This window comes from Quercus suber, unplaced genomic scaffold (assembly GCF_002906115.3).
Source record: "Quercus suber isolate HL8 unplaced genomic scaffold, Cork oak 2.0 scaffold_674, whole genome shotgun sequence".
NCBI classification, from domain to species: Eukaryota; Viridiplantae; Streptophyta; class Magnoliopsida; order Fagales; family Fagaceae; genus Quercus; species Quercus suber.
In genome coordinates, this window is record NW_027070115.1 from 145,661 (window position 1) to 165,388 (window position 19,728).

Genomic DNA, 19,728 nt, shown 5'->3' on the forward strand with positions numbered 1-19,728 from the left:
CAATGATTTCTGTGGAATACTGCTCTGTATATATTTAGTTGCAGGAACTTTACTGACATTAGACAGTAGTTTCCAGAGTACAATGAATTAGTGATAGTTACTATCCTATGTTTCGTTCTTATATGTTCCATTTCATTTATGAAAACAATGATAGTTTCTTTACTACCCTTTTTTTTTACCCAAAGAATTGCTACAATAACATACCTCTTTTGTGGTTTTAATTCACAGCTTTGCCAATATCATCTCTGTTCCCTTTCCTATATTTCATGGTAAGTAGGTTACTTTGTGAAACTCCTATCTGGTTTCTAGAAGGTGGAGCACAAGACTATATAAACAAATCACTTCTGTTAGTGTTTATTTTGTCAATTATGAATCTGCACCCCATGGGATCAATAAACTTTTTGGATCGCTCCTAGTATTGCATAATTACTCCCACATTAGGATGATTCTCAAATGATAAAACTGAACATAATAATTGACCCTTTTTGTAGGGAAAGTACTTCACTTTATCTTTTAACTTCACGTGGACTGATAATTATATACAATCAATATCTATATCTATATCTATAAGGATACTCTAACTTCAAGCTGGTCTACAGTTCCTACCCTTTGCTGTTAGGCTCTAATGATAGATAGATTTCTACATGAACTTTCCAGCTAAAAGAAAATGCTTCAATTCCTCTATGCTTATAAAATTTCTTTAGAAGTTCATGAAACCAACATTAACATTTGCATTTGCATTTGCAGGTTTGTTAACATTCCCACAAAATTTACTCCTGTTTTCTTTAGAGGTTAATGTTAAATTTGAAAATTTTAGACCTTACTGAAAATGATTGCCAGAAGTGAAAACTACATCATTTGTTGAAGTCTTAATAGAATGCAATATATTAATTAAGTCTCAATTGAATACTGTAAAAAAACAAGATGGACTTGTTTTGAATGTCAAGTAGAAGTAAAACACTGGTGAATAATTTCATTTTGCATATGATATGCAAACAGCCCCATGTTAATTCATTTTGGTTCTCCATTTAGAGTAAAATAATTATGAAAATTAGTACATTGGAATTTGGCATATATATATATATATATTCTTCTTTTGCATTTATAGTGTTTCCAGCTTGACAATGTTGCAATATTATCAAATTTAAGGCAATATTAAGGCAATCTTGCAATATTATCAAATTTTTATTCAAATTGATACATCTCTTCCTTGTACTTTCTGTTTGCTATTTATGTGTCATTTATTGAATTATAATTAATATACTCATTTAAATGTTGTGACTATTGAACTTTGAGGAAGCTTATTGCTATTGTTCTTCTACTATTTTTTCCTTTTTTGCATCATTGACCTGCAATTGCCACTCTTCATTCTTGAATTGTTTTCGGATCTGTGGTTCCTAATGAAATAGGTAGCAAAGAAACTTCTCGACCCACTGCCAATAAATCAACACCCCCAAGTCAAATTGGTGCACCGGGTCTTAATATTGGTGCAAATTTTTTAACTTGTCAAAAGTTTATCATTATATGTTTTTGCATGCTTAACAACTTGAGCTTTGTTGGTCATATTTCTGTTCCTACAATTCAAACAGCTTAGAGCCACATCCCAATTAAATGTGTGTGCATGTTTGGTTGCGCCCCATTGTGTTCCCCTCATTTTTTTTTATTTGGTGCCCTTGCATTTTGACTTTTTGCGGATAAGAGACTTCCATATTGCAGAAAGGGAGGAAGATATTGGCTATTATGCTGGTTATGTGGGTGAGCATATTTTCTATGCGTAACATCTATGTTATGGTCTATTTACTCTTTAAGAATGTTGTGTGAGTCCCTTAGTGCTTATTATACCTCCCATTTTTGAAGGATCTGCCTTTATGTTTGGAAGAGCTTTGACTTCTGTGCTCTGGGGAATGATAGCTGATCGATATGGTAGAAAGCCTGTAATATTGTTTGGCTCAGTTACACTGTTAGTACAGCTCATTATGAGTTTCCCATGATACTATTTTTTGATAAAGTTCTGCAAGTTTTCCTCATTTTGTTCCCTCTGCTTTTGGTAATGACAATTTCAGGGTTATTTTCAATACTCTTTTTGGCCTCAGTACAAACTTTTGGATGGCAGTTTCTACAAGGTTTCTTCTTGGAAGTTTGAGCGGTATACTTGGCCCAATGAGGGTATGTCTCTTGTGCTAGGAATAGATATTTGGGTTCTGTAACAAAGAAAAAATAATAATAGTTTGAAATTGTCCATATGTTTGCCTTTAGGGTTTGTATTGTGCCATCCCCAGGTCTTCATGAGTTCATGTTTAAGAAGTCATGGAACATTTTTTTTGTTGTGATTAGACATGGTTAGGGAGGCAGTGATGCACTGATGGCATTAAATGAGGAAATTTACAGACTCATAAATCCCAGAAACTGTTTAGTATCCAAAAATGAATGTAGATAGACGTCCTTGTGTCTGTTTTTCTGTCCATAGGCAACAATAAAATCGGGCCAACTTATGTTGTCATGAGACTCATTACATGACATGGTGGAAAGCAGTTGTGGATAATCACACCTTATGATCACCCCTAGTTTGATATGGCAGACTCATTTGTGCCTATGCAACCTCAAGCAGAATCCATTTGCAATTAAACCTCATCAATACATCACCATACCTAGGGCATGGGTTGGTCTTGATTTGACTAAGTTGTAATCATGGACTTCCAAGGACCTTGCTTTTATCCTGAAGTGCTTTTTGCCTTTGCTTTTGATTTTTGTGACCTGATGGGTTTTTTTGCTGCTGGCTCCCATATGTTATCCTTTGGAGGGTTCCTAGCTGTTGTTTTATATTTAAGAAACAAACATTTAGCCATTTGTCCTGCATTGGTTTTACTAGTATGTATTATCACAATCAATGTTCATGTTCTACAGAGGTTATGAGAAATAACTTTTTTTTATTAGTGTTCATTGTTACTGGATTACATGTAAATTTATCAAGCTTTTGACCGTAATCAGGCTTATGCTTCAGAAATCTGCCGTAAAGAATATCAAGCTTTGGGATTGTCAATTGTAAGGAAGTTTTTCCCTCTTGTTATGAATTTTTGAAGTATGATGCATAATAGTGAAGGGAGAAATTTTTTCAGATTAGCACATCATGGGGCATTGGATTAGTCATTGGTCCAGCTCTTGGAGGTTTTCTTGCCCAGGTACTTTTATTATTTATTTATCCAATGATTCATTTTTGTGATAGTTTCCTTATGCGAAGCATTTTTAAAAAATAATTAGCATTATGAGCTGAAAATTATATGTTTGGCCAACCATGAATCCTCCATATAATTAGTAAAGCATTGCTTCAACCTGATTTGTGGAAATCAAGCTTTTTAACTCAGATTGAGGCCTCCCTTCCACTCCTCACTGCCGCCGCCCCCCCCCCCCCCCCCNGTGGGATCAATCAACTTTTTGGATCTTATTAACCAAAGAGATATGACTTTGCACTAGTTAGCTCAGCAACAGTCAAGAATCTCCAAGGAATGTGTGCATGTATAGTGAAGAACTTATTTTTTGCCATATATATATGAGGTGGGCGTAGTCACGTGCATTAAGATGTGTGGCTTCTTTTTTCTTTTTTTAAATTTATTTTACATATTACAACAGTTTTGAGAGTTGCAACACCCATGGACTCCCATATATATATATATATATTCATAATTAAATAATTGGGGGAGGGGAATTTTGGTAATTTGAATCCTAGATATCTTTGTTAGAAATACCAAGAGATACCAGTTGAGCTACAAGGCTTTTAAAGACACCCAAATAATTAAGTGACCGTTTTTTACTAAATAACTTTCACATCAGAGAGAATTATTCAATACTTTGGGAGAAATTCTCTCTACTTTCACATGAATGGTGGACCCCAATAATTTAATTAGTAGGACTTACTATTATGTAAAAGGAGGGAGCACTGCTCCTAGAGTATTGCATAATTACTCCCACATTAGGATGATTCTCAAATGATAAAACTGAACATAATAATTGACCCTTTTTGTAGGGAAAGTACTTCACTTTATCTTTTAACTTCACGTGGACTGATAATTATATACAATCAATATCTATATCTATATCTATAAGGATACTCTAACTTCAAGCTGGTCTACAGTTCCTACCCTTTGCTGTTAGGCTCCCCGGTGCAGGAAATTATGGACAAATTTTAGTTGTCTTCTTTGATTTAGTTTTTTGTAGTGCAATTTGAACTTATTGATTTGTTGTCTATCAATCTATTAGCCAGCAGAGAAATATCCAAACATATTTTCTGAAGAATCTCTTTTCGGGAGGTAAGCAACAGACTTTCTACTTTATTTTGTTAAGCATTACTTTCATGCATATCTCAAACAATAATTTTCATTCAGTGTTTTTGCTTAATTGGTAAAACGTAAATGAAATTTGTAGGTTTCCATACCTGTTACCATGCCTTCTCATATCAATCTTTGCATTGGGAGTTGCTGTTCTAAGCTGTTGGCTCCCGGTATGTTGCTATGTCACAATTTACAGCCCTTTATCATTTTCTTACGTTCCTTCTGTTTTATTTATTTTTTTTTTTTTCAGTCACCTGGGTCTTAATCTTTCATAATATATGGTTCTTGTATAGTTTGATACATTTTTTCTTTGTGACAAAGTAAAATGAAAGTTAAGTACATATATTTCTCAAGAATATCAAATTATCTATTGAGAATGCGGACAGAATTTCCTATAGCTTCTCAAATCTGTGGGAAGTTGGTAGCACCATTTAAGTTCACAACTCTGAAGCCTGAAGGCTGGAAACTCATCAGTTGAGGACAACATTCTTATCAATACTTGCATCTGCATACCAAGTTCTGCCAAAGTCTATCTTGCACTGAATGTGATACAGCCATGGAATAAGAGTCAAGTTGCTGTTGTGATTTCCAGTTTTGGCAGCTTAAGAGATTTTCATCTGTTGGGCCATTGTGCAACGTTGGGTTGAAGCTAGTTGGCCTAGACCTTTATTCTTCTAAAGCTTATATAAATATATCTTAAGGTTAAAAAAGTTTTTAAATGGAGTCATGAGTCAATGAGTTATGGGCATTCTTAATTCTTATGAATAAGAACAGATCTGAAATTACATAATATTCCTGCACATAATTTCATTTTTGGGGTTATTTTCTTAATTATGTGTTCTTCATTGTATTCAAAGTGTTCAGACTTTGAGTAAAGGAGTTACAACTTATGAGTGATCTGAGTTCTGAGGCAAGGGTTGCTAGAGTGTTTCACTTTTCCTTCTTCTTCCTCTTCTTTGGTGCAATGTTACTGTTCGTGCAACTCCTGAACAGCAACAATATTCCCTCTTTATTTCTTCTCTCTTTGCAACCAAATCAAACTCTTTCCCATTCCCTACCAAGGTATAAAAGCCTACATTTTTCCTAATTATTAGCCATCAAATAAACCTTGAACATCCTTAAATTTTAATCTTGTTGCCGTCCAAAATTTCTAATAGCAGATTCTTCAATTCCCAGCCTCTTCCAGCCACCAAAATTCAAGCTTTTTATACCCTTATTCAATCTACAAACCCTAAATCCTTTTCTGAACCATAACAAACATTAAGATCATAACTTTCTCCATGCTAAGGTCCATTATTATTTTAATTATTTATGTTCAAATGTGAAGTATGAATTAGAGTGTCCTATATGCTACTCTCAATGTGATTGGTTAATCTTCATAATTTTAGAATTTCAATGATTAATAATCTCTGCATGGTGCAGGAAACACTACATATACATACTAAAAACAAAGTACTTGAGGACTCATATGATGCGCTAGAGGCCACTGCCTATGGGCCCAGTGAGAAAGGAAATATGCAAAATTCTGAGGAGAGGCATCAATTTTCTTTACAGAGCCTTCTGAAAAATTGGCCCTTGATGTCATCTATCATTGTATTCTGTGTTTTCCAACTTCATGATATGGCTTATTCAGAGGTAATATATATGTGTGTATATATATATATATATTTCTTTTACTATAATTCAACTGTGATTCTCTTTTGTACTTACTAGATTCTTTTTAGTATTTATTCATCTTGGTCTTCAGATTTTTTCATTATGGGCTGTTAGTCCCAGGAAATATGGGGGATTGAGCTATTCAACTGCAGATGTTGGTGAAGTTCTCGCTGTTTCAGGTATGGCCAGATGGTATATTACCATCAATGTGACATTCCACCAACCCCACCCTCCCCAAGCAGCGAATGCAACAACACTATACTTTGGAAAAAGGGCTTGGTCTCATTTTTTTTTTTTTCTTTATTTCTTCTTAGCAGTTCGATAGTTTGTTCCCTAGCACTCTAAAATCATTGTTTCTTCATATCAACTTGAACTGATTTGATCTCATCGCTACTGCTGCAATTTATTTTATTTTATTCTTGGGGCTTGGGGAAATTAAACTTTACCACCCTAAACTATAGTTTAGGGTGGTAAAGTGTAATTTCTCCTTTATTTTTTAAATGATTTAAGTAGGCAAACAAAAGTTAGGAAGAGTGATGCATATACTTTATCAAAGAAAATATCAGAAAAAATAAGAAAAGAATAAAATGGAGATACTATTCAACTTTAAATTGTTGATACAACGAACCTTTAAGGAGGGACTATATGAAGGTCACAGCAATCCTAATATGGGAAGATATATAAATTCAAATCCTAAGAATAATACTCCCAAAATGACACTCAACTTAGTAAAGTACTTCAAGTTTTGGTGAATTCTTATGGTGCTGATTTGGTTAAACCTCAGATGCATTATTGCTCAGTTCTGTTTTCCAATACTTCTAGTCAATTGATGCCTCACCAAATTGCTATTCAAGAACTCTTTTCGTATCTTCACTGCTCTTTAACCAGTTGTGTAAATATCTCACAATGTAAGAAGCTCCCATGTATTATACTTGTCTTGGCTTCTCAATGTTTTCTTGGGTAAACTAATTAGAAAATGTGGTCAAATAAAAGAAATGAACAGGTGGAAAATAACATGGATTATCCTCACTAGAAAAACCAGCTGTAATGGGCAGAAAATTCTTGAATGTTCACAGTTAAAAATCCTCTCCATCTTTCTCTACACTTGAACCCCAAAAGCCAAGGTTTGTGCGCACAGTAACAGTATATCACTTGCTTTGGGTGCAAAGGCTACAGCTTTGTTCCTGGTTTTCAAGACAAAATTTTCATTAATTGTGCAGCAAAAGAAAAAGCTTCTTCCTTTATTTATATTTTTCCAGTCTATTATCATTTTATTTCAATAGAGAATATACTATTAAGCCAATCCTATGGCTCTTAAAAGTGAAAATGCTTTAGTTTTTAGAATCTTTTACAGCATCTCAACTGAAACAAATATATACTGCAAGGACTGCAACAAATCTTTTCATTTTTCATCATGGACTTTATCTAGTAATGTACGCGCTAAAATGCAATTCATATCAGTCCTCTTAGTTTACAATTTGTGTAAACCTTATTAAATATTTAATGAATGCCTTTTCTTTTGTAAACTACTAGGTTTCGGTCTATTACTCTTTCAGCTATTTTTATACCCACTGGTGGAGAGGTTTTTTGGGCCCATCATGACATCTCGCATTGGGGCAGTATGTCTATAAAAGATACTCTTATATATCATTGCCTTTTCCCTGTGCATATTATAAATTTTGTTCTTATTGTTAGTTGGTTTCCTATGAAGGCCTTAAGCATACCATTGCTGTCAAGTTACCCTTTTATAGCTACACTTTCTGGTCTCAGCCTCGCTCTATTGATTGGCTGTGCATCTTTATTGAAGAATGTGCTTGCTGTAAGTGCATGCTCAAACTGGAAAATGTACTTTTGTTTTCTATACATGCTTAATAGGAGCTCCATGCCCTATGTTATAATTTTGGAATACTGTAGTAAAAAGGTTAATATTGTAGTAATTGATTACACAAATTATTAAGATTATTATAGTACTCAGATTAGGTACCAAATCCATGTTTAAAGTACTTTGAATATATTGATGTTAGTATTAAAACTAGTAAAGTTAAGTTAATATCATAGCCATCTATAAGCAAGTATGAGCTCTTATGTAAACATTCATGTCTAAAATTGTGTGTACACAAGTAAATGCTGAAAAATTTAAGATGAACACACACACACACACATATATCAGAAAGGAGAAATACATAATATCTATCTTCCATTTCTGTAATGAGCATATTATTTTAATTGAAAATTGCTAACGTTCTAGTTGCTAAGGGCCTTGGCCAACTGTCATATCCACCCCTGGTAGTGGGGCAATTTAGGGGGTCAAATCCCCTCAAAAACCTTTACTTAGCCAAAATAAATTGCTACCATTGTAGTTTCATGTTATAAATTTTCTGTGACTCTTAACTTATTGAAAATAAATAAAATTTTGAAGCGACTCTTTCAAACATAATCAGGTATCAATCACTACAGGATTGTTCCTTCTTCAGAACAGAGCTGTGGTAATATTACTTATTTCTGATGTGCACATTTTCTTATTTTTCTGTGTCTTATTCACTTGAATTGGTTGTGGGTTAAATGCTTAGCTGACATTAATGACAGTCCCAAGGGGAAAGAGGAGTGGCAAATGGCATATCATTGTCTGCTATGTCTTTATTTAAAGCACTTGGTCCAGCTGGTGGAGGTTCACTGTAAGTTTATCTTAGTGAACCAATTATCCATTCACTAATTTCACTATTTAATTGAGGTTCTCATTGTTGCTTTTTTTGAATTTATTTTGTTTCTGCAAGCTGTAACAGATAGGGTTTTGTGTGTGTGTGTGTGTGTGTGTGTGTGGGGTGGTCTAGTGTAGTTGAAGCAAGTCACATTGTGCTGCTTAAATCCAAAGTTTTACTTAAATGAACAACTAAGAGAAAATGAGTGTCAGAAAGTTGGGCCAAGTCTATGTTGTCTAATAGATATATCCTATAGTTCAAAAAAGCAATTTAGAAACTAAAATTGAGCCATTAATTTGGCACAAATTAGAGTTGGGAATGTCGAGAACAAGTGGGAAAGATAAAATCAATTTTCTGAGTAGGATCTGGTGAACGATGGAAAGATATAAGAAAATGTGTGAAAAATAAATATCTTTGAACTGCTAATATCTGTAAACCCTTTTAAGGACATAGAAAAACACTAAATAAGGTTCTTGCTATTTCCCATTTTCCTCTAAAGAAAATGAAAATTTCAATTTACTCGTTCCCTAAATTTTGAGAAACAGAAAAATATATTTTGACAAAGTTTTTTGTTATTTAGTCAAACTTTAACTGCTATTGAAAGACTTTTTAAAAGAAACCAGAGCAATAGCAATATCTCTATTGGCTTTCAATAACTTGACCGCATCAAGTTAATTTTGCTAATAATTTTCGTATTTAGCGGGGCCAGGTCATCTAAAATGAGATTTGTTTTGGCATTACACATTATGGTCTTCATACTTAGTAGCAGAAGGGTGCAATGGCAGGTGCCACCCTCACCCTCCACCCCCATGGTTCTTGATTTATTGAATCAATAAAATTTTAAGTCAAAAAAAAAAAAAAAATGTTGGGTAGGAGAGATGTGCTTACTGACCCTAGGAGGTTCTATGGTGCTGCTAGTCTTTGCAATCACCAATGCCTGTGCAGCTTTGACATTGCTGGAACAATTAAAAAAGTGTGGCATGGCAGACTTGTCTGCCAGGGAAAAACCAACCAATTGTTGCCCACCGCCATCCACAAAGATCATAGATTTTAAGCTACCTTTGAGAAAATTCCCCATTTAGTCTTTGGCTTGTGGCTCATTTAGCTAACATGGATTACATAGCCATATATACCAAAACCATTGAGCTCATGAAAGCCCTCTCAGCCAATGACCCACATAATTTCACACAAGCAGTTAATGTGATACAGTGATGATGGAATGGATGAGTAAGACATACCAGCTTACTTCTGGTATCCCCATAAACTGAATATCATTTTTTCCATCCCCTTGATAACTGCCCCCATAAGTTTCCAGTCCTAGTGCCATTCCTTGGTATCTTAGATATGCATCTCCCTCTTTTATTTATGCATGCATTCTAGTGTAATGTTAAACATATCTCCAATTAAAAATAATATAAAAGTTTTTCTTTTCAATTGTTAATTAGCCACAACATTTTGCAGATTTTCCTGGGCACAGAAGCGTCAAAATGTGGCCTTTCTTCCAGGTACAGAGCTTTACTTAGTGTAATTCTTATTTTTGTAACTAAGAACTAAGTTAAGAAGATCGTCATTATATCATATATATATGTATGTATGTATGTATGTATGTATGCATGTACAAGTCATAGTTATTACAATAGATGGATTCTTATGAACGTATCCCACTTTGGTTTCAGTTCATTAGGGAGTGTAGTTGTCAATCATTTCTTAGTAATCTGTACTTTGAATATTGTTTGAAGGCATTAGATTGGAGACAGAATTTTCCTCCAAGCTGGTTAGGAAAAACGTTCCTCCACCCACTACTTGATCATTCAAATGAAGACTTTGTCCTGTGGTTGGATAACTAAAATTTTTGGTTGGTTGCTTTTGTCTTCAAAATTGTTCTTGTAGTTAAATACTCATATAATCCTACCCTTGGTGAGGAAGGGAGAGTACTTTAAAACTTGTCCATAAAAAATACAGACAATTTTAACTTCCTTGAATCATGTAGGACATTGGCATTCCTGATATGTATTCCAACACCTTCCAGTCCACAAAGTAAGACCTAATGAATGAAATATGAATCTTTTTATAATTTTCCCCTTTGATTATTTTCTTGTTTGAAATGAACAATCATTCTAAGCTGACTTGAGCAAAGTTCTGGATAAGAAACATTGATTTTCAATGTTTGCTTTCAGAGGTCAACAGAAGCAGTAAAAGTCCAATAGAGGCTGTCAAACAGCATAAAGCAGCTAACGAAAACCTAGCATGGTAATATGAATGGACATAGATAGAAGATCCATTGTTCACAAATACTCTTGTAGGAGTCTCTAATCCTGTCCAGCAGCTACTTTGACTTAACTTTAGCTGCCTTGGTCTATAAAATTGATTCTAAGTGCTTAAAAACAATTTTTATGAAGTCCTAAGTTTCTCTCTTGCCAAATATTGTGTGCAACGTAAGTTGTCCTTGTAAACTGCTGATTTAGTTCACCATTTGTAGCTTCAATGTTTCTGTAGTAAGGATGGAGAACAAACGATCCCTCATTCCATGGCATTCCTGCATAAGATGCTAGCGGTATTGCCAGTAGAGCCTTAATTGACTCTCGCCTTTCATTCCTTACAATCTTTCGTAGCTAGCCATGCTATAGAGAAAGCTTTGATGTAGCTTTAGCATTTGAAATTTGATGATGTTGTTTCACTAAAAGCAATCTCCTGCTCCTCTTCCAAAGTGTCAGAAACACTAAATTAGATGTTGAGGGAATCCAATAATCAGAATCCTCTTGCCCTTGCACTAGTTGAATTGAGTTGCTGAACCATGAATTTCTACCAGCTCTTCTGATTTTTGGTGGCCATTAAATTGCCGTTGCTATCATTGCATCCAATGGAATTGCATAATCACAAATATTAACTACAGCAATAAGTGTTTTAAGAGGCCCCTGCCGATTCCAATTACATATCTTCTCGGTTTTAGATTTATTTTTATTTTTTAAATTTCTCTCTTCTTTCTTTTTTGTTATTTCACTCTAGGCAGGAACGTTTCAATAATTATTCTTATATTATTATGTAACTTAGGTTAGGTCTCAATCATCTGAGTCCAATTGTTTTGTTGAGCTGCAGGTGATCACATGGTTTTCTTCGTCCTAAACGTGATTGAGGCGATTGGGCTGCTGATGACTTTTAAACCTTTTCTAGCTGAACCAGCTGTGGACAAGTGACAACATTTCCTAGCTCAATTCTAGAGGTTGACTAACCCAAGATAATGGGATTTCAGCCTTCAAAGAATAATTTAAGAAATGCTGTAGATCTTTCCTACAGCAGGCCATTGATGTTAATGTTGACCAATCAAGAATTTTGGTGATAAAAGGCCTGCTCTCTCTCTTTTCAAATGACCATTCAATTAAACATAAAATACCACCTCTATTCAAATCTGCCAAAAAAAGAAAAAGAAAAAGAAAAATAAAGTGATGTATATGTGTGCACTTTATTCAGTCCTAATTGACTGCTAGCATTTGTATTTGTCAGTATTCTCTTTTAGCAAGGTAATGATCAAGGCATCATCACAACCCACGTTGTTGGGCCATGTAGTGCTACTCTTTTGGATATTGGATATTGCTAGTAGAGATGTAAATAAAATAGGCTTATGGCCTGGGTCTGTCTTTGTGATATTTTTTCTAGTGTAACTAAACCTACGTTTGTTTTGTGTTATTGGAACCATAATAGAGTTTATAAAAGAACAAAATGAAAGCATGGAATGCAATGGAAATGAATATGATTTATTTTTTGTTGTGCACGGGAGAGTTTGTAAAAAAAAAAGAAAAAAGGAAACAATATATATATATATATATATAGAGAGAGAGAGAGAGAGAGAGAGAGAGAGAGAGAGAGAGAGAGATGGTGTAACTCTAAGCAAAGTTACACCAACTAATAACTTTTTATTGGATTAATATTTCAAAAATCTCACTGTATATATATATATATATATATAATATATATATATATATATAGAGAGAGAGAGAGAGAGAGAGAGAGAGAGAGTTACACCACTTAATAACTTTTTATTGGATTAATATTTCAAAAATCTTACTGTTGGATTGTATGTTCTTTATGTTCTTAACACTCACACCAAGTTTCATGCCAATTGAATGTCATTTGTTATTCTATCTAGAAGCACATCTTTTACACACAATTTTAAATGTAAAAACTTGAAATTTAAACACTTGATAAATGATGTCATTATTGATCTTAGTTCATTTTGAAATTTTTTAAGCATGTAGAGTATGAGAAGAGAATTTAATCCAACAGAGGATTTGTTAAAAATCTCATTTAATAAAGAAATATTAATGCAATGTAATATTACTTAACGTTACAATAAGTGTAATTTGAATCTAATACACATATATATATCTATATGTGTGTGTGTGTGTAAATTTAAACACAAACTATAAATTTTGGCTAATTGTTAGTGCACGCATGCTTGTGCCAACGTTGTATGTAATAGAGTAGTGTGAAATAAATACTACCCTAAATTTTGTATATAGGCATAATCAAAATTTGTCATAAGTTTTTGGAATTTAAAATATTTAATATTTTTAATGAAAGGCAAATACATTATTTTTTTTTAGAGAGTTTCAATAATAGCTCTTTATCATAAAACCAAAACATCAATTAGTTTTTAATGTAGGCAGGGGTTGCTTTTGATGATAGCTATTTATTATAAAACCAAGATATCAATAAGCTTTTGGTGTAGGTAGGGATTGAACTCTAAATCTCTTATTCAACCATCAGAGATTTTATTAGTTGAACTAATTAGAACTCACATCTTTTTCCCTTCTAATCTTACAAAACAAAGTGAAAGTGTCAATCCTTCCCCATGCAGGTTTTCCCACTAGAAGAAGGAACAAGGCGAAGTGTGTTTGTTTAATACAATATTTAACTCAATTTTTAATAGNATTCAAATCTGCCAAAAAAAGAAAAAGAAAAAGAAAAATAAAGTGATGTATATGTGTGCACTTTATTCAGTCCTAATTGACTGCTAGCATTTGTATTTGTCAGTATTCTCTTTTAGCAAGGTAATGATCAAGGCATCATCACAACCCACGTTGTTGGGCCATGTAGTGCTACTCTTTTGGATATTGGATATTGCTAGTAGAGATGTAAATAAAATAGGCTTATGGCCTGGGTCTGTCTTTGTGATATTTTTTCTAGTGTAACTAAACCTACGTTTGTTTTGTGTTATTGGAACCATAATAGAGTTTATAAAAGAACAAAATGAAAGCATGGAATGCAATGGAAATGAATATGATTTATTTTTTGTTGTGCACGGGAGAGTTTGTAAAAAAAAAGAAAAAAGGAAACAATATATATATATATATATATAGAGAGAGAGAGAGAGAGAGAGAGAGAGAGAGAGAGAGAGAGAGATGGTGTAACTCTAAGCAAAGTTACACCAACTAATAACTTTTTATTGGATTAATATTTCAAAAATCTCACTGTATATATATATATATATATATATATATATATATATATAAGAGAGAGAGAGAGAGAGAGAGAGAGAGAGAGAGTTACACCACTTAATAACTTTTTATTGGATTAATATTTCAAAAATCTTACTGTTGGATTGTATGTTCTTTATGTTCTTAACACTCACACCAAGTTTCATGCCAATTGAATGTCATTTGTTATTCTATCTAGAAGCACATCTTTTACACACAATTTTAAATGTAAAAACTTGAAATTTAAACACTTGATAAATGATGTCATTATTGATCTTAGTTCATTTTGAAATTTTTTAAGCATGTAGAGTATGAGAAGAGAATTTAATCCAACAGAGGATTTGTTAAAAATCTCATTTAATAAAGAAATATTAATGCAATGTAATATTACTTAACGTTACAATAAGTGTAATTTGAATCTAATACACATATATATATCTATATGTGTGTGTGTGTGTAAATTTAAACACAAACTATAAATTTTGGCTAATTGTTAGTGCACGCATGCTTGTGCCAACGTTGTATGTAATAGAGTAGTGTGAAATAAATACTACCCTAAATTTTGTATATAGGCATAATCAAAATTTGTCATAAGTTTTTGGAATTTAAAATATTTAATATTTTTAATGAAAGGCAAATACATTATTTTTTTTTAGAGAGTTTCAATAATAGCTCTTTATCATAAAACCAAAACATCAATTAGTTTTTAATGTAGGCAGGGGTTGCTTTTGATGATAGCTATTTATTATAAAACCAAGATATCAATAAGCTTTTGGTGTAGGTAGGGATTGAACTCTAAATCTCTTATTCAACCATCAGAGATTTTATTAGTTGAACTAATTAGAACTCACATCTTTTTCCCTTCTAATCTTACAAAACAAAGTGAAAGTGTCAATCCTTCCCCATGCAGGTTTTCCCACTAGAAGAAGGAACAAGGCGAAGTGTGTTTGTTAATTACAATATTTAACTCAATTTTTAATAGAGGTGGATAACGGAACCCTAATTGAGTTAGCCTTAAGTGGGTAAAGTATCAAATTTCAAATAACGGGTAGACAACTTAAATTTCAACCAAATCACATATGGGTAAGTTGTAATTAGCTAAAAAAAAAAAAAAAAAAAAAAAGAAGAAACCCTCACTTCATAAAGATGGCTCAATATGGTAACAAATCAAACCAAATCCAAATTGGATTTCTTGGCTTGATTTAATATTCTTATAAAACTCAAAAAAAAAAAAATTACTGCACACTCTTAGTGTAATGGTTACTCTACAAATATAAATGTTTCTGAGGTATGAAAGGGGAAGACTCAGAGTTCAAGTTTTCAAAAAAAAAACTTCACACATGTATATACTTAAATTAGACTAGTATAAAATTTTTACCTTACCAAAAAAAAAAAAAAAGCACAAAGATTTGTCTCAAAATAAAACGTAGGTGCAAAAGAGGAGTAAAAAAAAAAAAAACCCAAATAGGCAGAGACAGAGAGTGACAACGATACTGTAGGAAATGAGAAAGTGAAGAAGAGAGGAGAGAGGACAGAGTGGAGAGGTGAATGAGGTGATGATGGCAAACCCTAGAAGAAACTCATTAGCAAACACAAACAGCAATCAGAGCTCGATATTTGTGAACCAAACATCAACACCAACACATGCGAACTCAACCTCATCTCGCATCATTCACTTCCTCAAGAAGCCTCACGCTTTCCCTTTTCTTCTCTCAGTCTTCCTCTTCCTCACATGGCTTTCTCTCAAACTTCAGCACACCACCAATTCCCGCTTTTCGCCTCCAACTTTAGCTCGTGCCCAGCAGACTTTGAATCACCATGACCATGAGGACGATCCTAAGGCTGGTTTGGTCAGATTCCCATCTGGGTTTCCTTCCCCTCTTGCTAAAGACACCCGTGGTTGGATGCTCGACCCCATCTCTCTTGCCCTAACTCATCACCTTTCGGGTATGCCTGCCTACTGCATTTCCAAACGCAGACTTGGATTTCTCGCATTTCTTTTTATTATTATTTGAATTTATGGCGTCTGCTCTACGAGTTGATTTTTTATGTTTGCTATTTGATATGTATGTCCTTTTGTTGGTTTTAAGATAAATCTTTGTATTTGTTTGTTAATTGGGACCTGGGTACTAGGAATTTTACTATGTTTTGTGTGGAACCTACATCCATAGATCCCACATGAATGTGTTACACGAGGTACATTTTTGTTGTGAGTTCTAGTTAGCTTAATTGGTAAAATGTCTTGTTGTCAAATAAGAGACGTTGGTTTGATTCCCACTTACACCAAAACCAATTGTTGTGTTGGCCTGATTATAAGGAACATTCATCGTGGTGTGGATACCATAGGTTCAAATGTTATTGTGTAACATCTTCACTTGAGTACATGGGTTTCAGAATTGCCACTGAATTTTAAAACGGAAAAAAGAATTTGATTCAAATTCATGGTAACAAGATACTAATTAATTGAAAATGGGGTTCCATATATCAATTCCAATTTTGTTGAGCTATCTGCTTTGGTTGGCATCTTACCTTGAGTAACAATTGTGACTAACTATTGGTGCAGGGAAAAAAAGAACATAGGATCATCATCATGGTTCTTCTCTTGTTTCTTTGTTGATATTTAGTTTGATGTTGTAGAGTTTGACGGAGGAGTATGTTTGTTTACAGGTGGAGCTGTGACTTGTGCTTCACTTCATCTTGGGGAAATTCGACCTGGTGCTTTAAGGGGAAATCACAGACATCATACTTGTAATGAGACACTTGTCATTTGGGGTGCTAAAACAAAATATAGGGTAAGCTGTTGCTTTGAAAGAATTGAAAATATCATAGCAGCTTGATTCTGTGGATGTAGGCCATACTAATTGTTTGGATGTGTTATTTATCATGCCAAGAAATTTAATTCAATACTTAGTGTATTAATCGGGGAAAAAAAGAAAATAAAATTGGCAGAAAAGGTTTGCAGGACCAATGAATGGCACATAATGGAAGAGTGAGAAGTTAAGTATTTCTCATTCTATTTTTTAATCAAATATTACTGTTTGGCATATTAAGATGCTATCCTAACTTCTGTTTCTTGTGGATGGAAACTTGTCTAATGAGTTCTGAGTTATGTAATTACCAAAAATCAAAAAGTTCTAGTGGTGAGACAAAACATACTAGTTGACTCCAGTGGAAGTTGTATCTACCCTTTTTTAAAATTGTTGTCTCTTTTACCCGTTGTGTACGTGTATCATTATTCTATTACCAATTGGAATCGCTATTGTATTATGCCTCCTTCTCTAGGAAACATTTTATATTAAAAGTAACAGAGTGATAGATAAGTTATTTAAATTACTGTACTGGAATATGGGATCCGTTCTGTGATATTTCACTAGTGATTGGCGAAAGACTGATTTGGTTTTTATGTAGTACAGTGAGGGTGTTATATGTTATCTGAACGTAAATATTTCAGGTTTAATAACATAATTTGATGAGTCTGATATGATGTTTTCATATTCCTTCCACTTTTTTTTAAAAAAAAAAATTAATTATTTAATTTTCATTTGTGAACTATTTGCAGTTGGAGAACAGCCAAGTAGTTGGTAAAGGTTACGCTGAAGTGATAATTGATGCAGACGAGGTTGCTGTTGCAGCTAGCCCAAGCGGAACTGCCCATGCTTTAGTAAATGTGGATCCAATTCGAAGTTCATACTTTATAGGGTGCCAAGACAGTATTGTAAATTATAGCAACTCATCTACTGATTTTAATGTTTGGAAAGATCTTTAAGCTTTATTTTTTGCAAGTTTTGCTTGGTTTCCCTTTTCTGTCTGACAAGCTTCATTTTTTTTTAATTGCCCAATAGGTGACTACTGTACTAGGGCATTCCAAGGTTAATATAAGTTTCAAGATAAGAAGTTGTTGTCTCTGTATATATGTTACTAAGTTGCCATTGAGTTTATTATTAGCAATCAGGGTTTGATTTCTTCGAGTTCCATCACCGATCATGATAGACTTAATCTGCATGTCTTTGTCTTTTTAGATAAACAGAATTACAGTATTGCAACCATGTAAATTTTAGACTACATATTAATTATTGGCTATTGTCTTTTAGTGTTTATTTTTGCTGTCTTGTTCAAAGCAAATAATCAATCAGGTGTTTGTAGGTTGAATTAAATTGAAATAAGAAATTTAATTTGGATTTCTGAAGTCTGAGAGAACACCTGATTTGGATTTCTGAATTCTCCTGTTTGATGATGAAAATAAAACTGGTGTCTGGTGATGAAAATAAAAACGGGTAGCGGGTTAACTGCCTTTTATTTATCAGTCTGTTTATTTATATGTATTCCTATTTTTTTTTTCTATAAGAATAGTTGAATGGGACCTGTAATTTGGTTGCCATCTCATGGAATCTTTTACTAAGTGGCAATACTTATTAAGTTGTAAACTTTGACATCCTTTAGCCAGAGAAGGCACAGAAAGGCATCGCTGACTACTCCTTAAACTCATTATGGGATATTTCAATGACCTATTAAGTTATCTAAACAAGTCTTATGACTCTTAAATAAGTCATGTAATTAAAAGTACAAATGGAAATCATTTGAGTTGTCAAATAGTGGATTGGAGGTTTTCTCCCCAAAATTTTGGAGGAAAATTCTGTCCAGATAGCTTTGTAAAACTTTCTGGTTTGTGGATGATCGATTCCTGTATAGTTGTGAATGCTGTACTCTTTTTTAATATATTTTTTTACTTTCTCTGATGTGTAAATTTCTGTACATGATTGATTGAGATTGTCTTGTTTATTTTTAGAGTTTTCTTCTCATTTGTAGCTTTTAGGGGGGAAGGTTGATGATAATAGATCTTTCAAGTGTCAGTAACATTATTGATGACTATGATAAGAACATAGCTGGAAATAGAGCAGAGCCTTGTTCTTCTGGAATAACTTGCATTGTTTATTTGGATGTTTTGGTGCTTATTTGCTACTGGACAGTGGAGATGCTCAGTTAAAAACATGGGTGTCACATTTTGCAACAACAAACAGATAGGTTGAGTATTTTATGAAGTAGATATAGTGTATCATTTCACCTTGTCACAATGTTTACAATTGGGTCTTATGAAAGAAGTTTGAAAGCATGATTTTGTGTGTGTAACACTTGTTAGTGTTTTATTGGACAACACTTGGTTGGTAATGAGCTGTGTTTTCCGTCATTCTGTGAATTGAGGTATGATATTCGGAACAGAATCTTAAATTTGTTGCAAGTACCTTTGTTGGGATTATTCTTCAATAGGTTGATTATGAATAAATATGGAGAGAGAGAAAGAGCTCTTGCACGCCACACAGAAGGTGGATCAGACGCATATGTCGACATATAAGAGCATTAGATCAGAGAATTCAATTCTACTCTATTTTACCATTCCAAAAAGACACTTTATCATTATATCATACATTTTACAATACCTGCATCCCAAAACTCTATTTTTATTAAAATATTATTTTTAACTTTATTATTTCTTTCCAACGTTTTTCAACCCCATTTTCCTAGACTTTTCAAAGTCACACACACACACACAGAGCAAACCCATTCAAACCCACACAC

At 33.5% G+C, this 19,728-nt stretch overlaps 2 protein-coding genes across 8 annotated transcripts in view; both read left to right on the plus strand.

The window, feature by feature from the left end:
* Positions 1-12,324, plus strand: part of LOC112025401 (protein ZINC INDUCED FACILITATOR 1) — a 22,937-nt gene extending 10,613 nt beyond the window's left edge. For 2 of the 7 annotated variants that reach the window (XM_065766021.1, XM_065766019.1), the window contains 16 exons: positions 229-268; positions 1,694-1,755; positions 1,858-1,960; positions 2,064-2,166; positions 2,989-3,042; positions 3,117-3,179; positions 4,255-4,304; positions 4,420-4,495; positions 5,748-5,960; positions 6,073-6,160; positions 7,515-7,600; positions 7,693-7,800; positions 8,423-8,467; positions 8,568-8,656; positions 10,142-10,185; positions 11,777-12,324. In XM_065766021.1, coding sequence (XP_065622093.1) covers positions 267-268; positions 1,694-1,755; positions 1,858-1,960; positions 2,064-2,166; positions 2,989-3,042; positions 3,117-3,179; positions 4,255-4,304; positions 4,420-4,495; positions 5,748-5,960; positions 6,073-6,160; positions 7,515-7,600; positions 7,693-7,800; positions 8,423-8,467; positions 8,568-8,656; positions 10,142-10,185; positions 11,777-11,874 — 1,284 coding nt within the window. In that variant the 5' untranslated portion in view covers positions 229-266 and the 3' untranslated portion in view covers positions 11,875-12,324. Of the gene's footprint in view, positions 1-228; positions 270-1,693; positions 1,756-1,857; positions 1,961-2,063; positions 2,167-2,988; positions 3,043-3,116; positions 3,180-4,254; positions 4,305-4,419; positions 4,496-5,747; positions 5,961-6,072; positions 6,161-7,514; positions 7,601-7,676; positions 7,801-8,422; positions 8,468-8,567; positions 8,657-10,141; positions 10,186-11,776 lie in introns of those variants that run through there. The other 5 variants (XR_010625994.1, XM_065766022.1, XM_024058077.2 and 2 more) reach the window with 5 other exon arrangements.
* A 3,278-nt stretch (positions 12,325-15,602) lies between these two features.
* On the plus strand, positions 15,603-18,128 carry LOC112025399 (uncharacterized). The gene is made up of 3 exons (XM_024058075.2): positions 15,603-16,101; positions 16,822-16,946; positions 17,714-18,128. The coding sequence occupies exons 1-3, from the start codon at positions 15,711-15,713 to the stop codon at positions 17,918-17,920; spliced, it is 723 nt and encodes a 240-aa protein (XP_023913843.1). The 5' UTR covers positions 15,603-15,710; the 3' UTR covers positions 17,921-18,128.
* Positions 18,129-19,728: the final 1,600 nt, after the last annotated feature.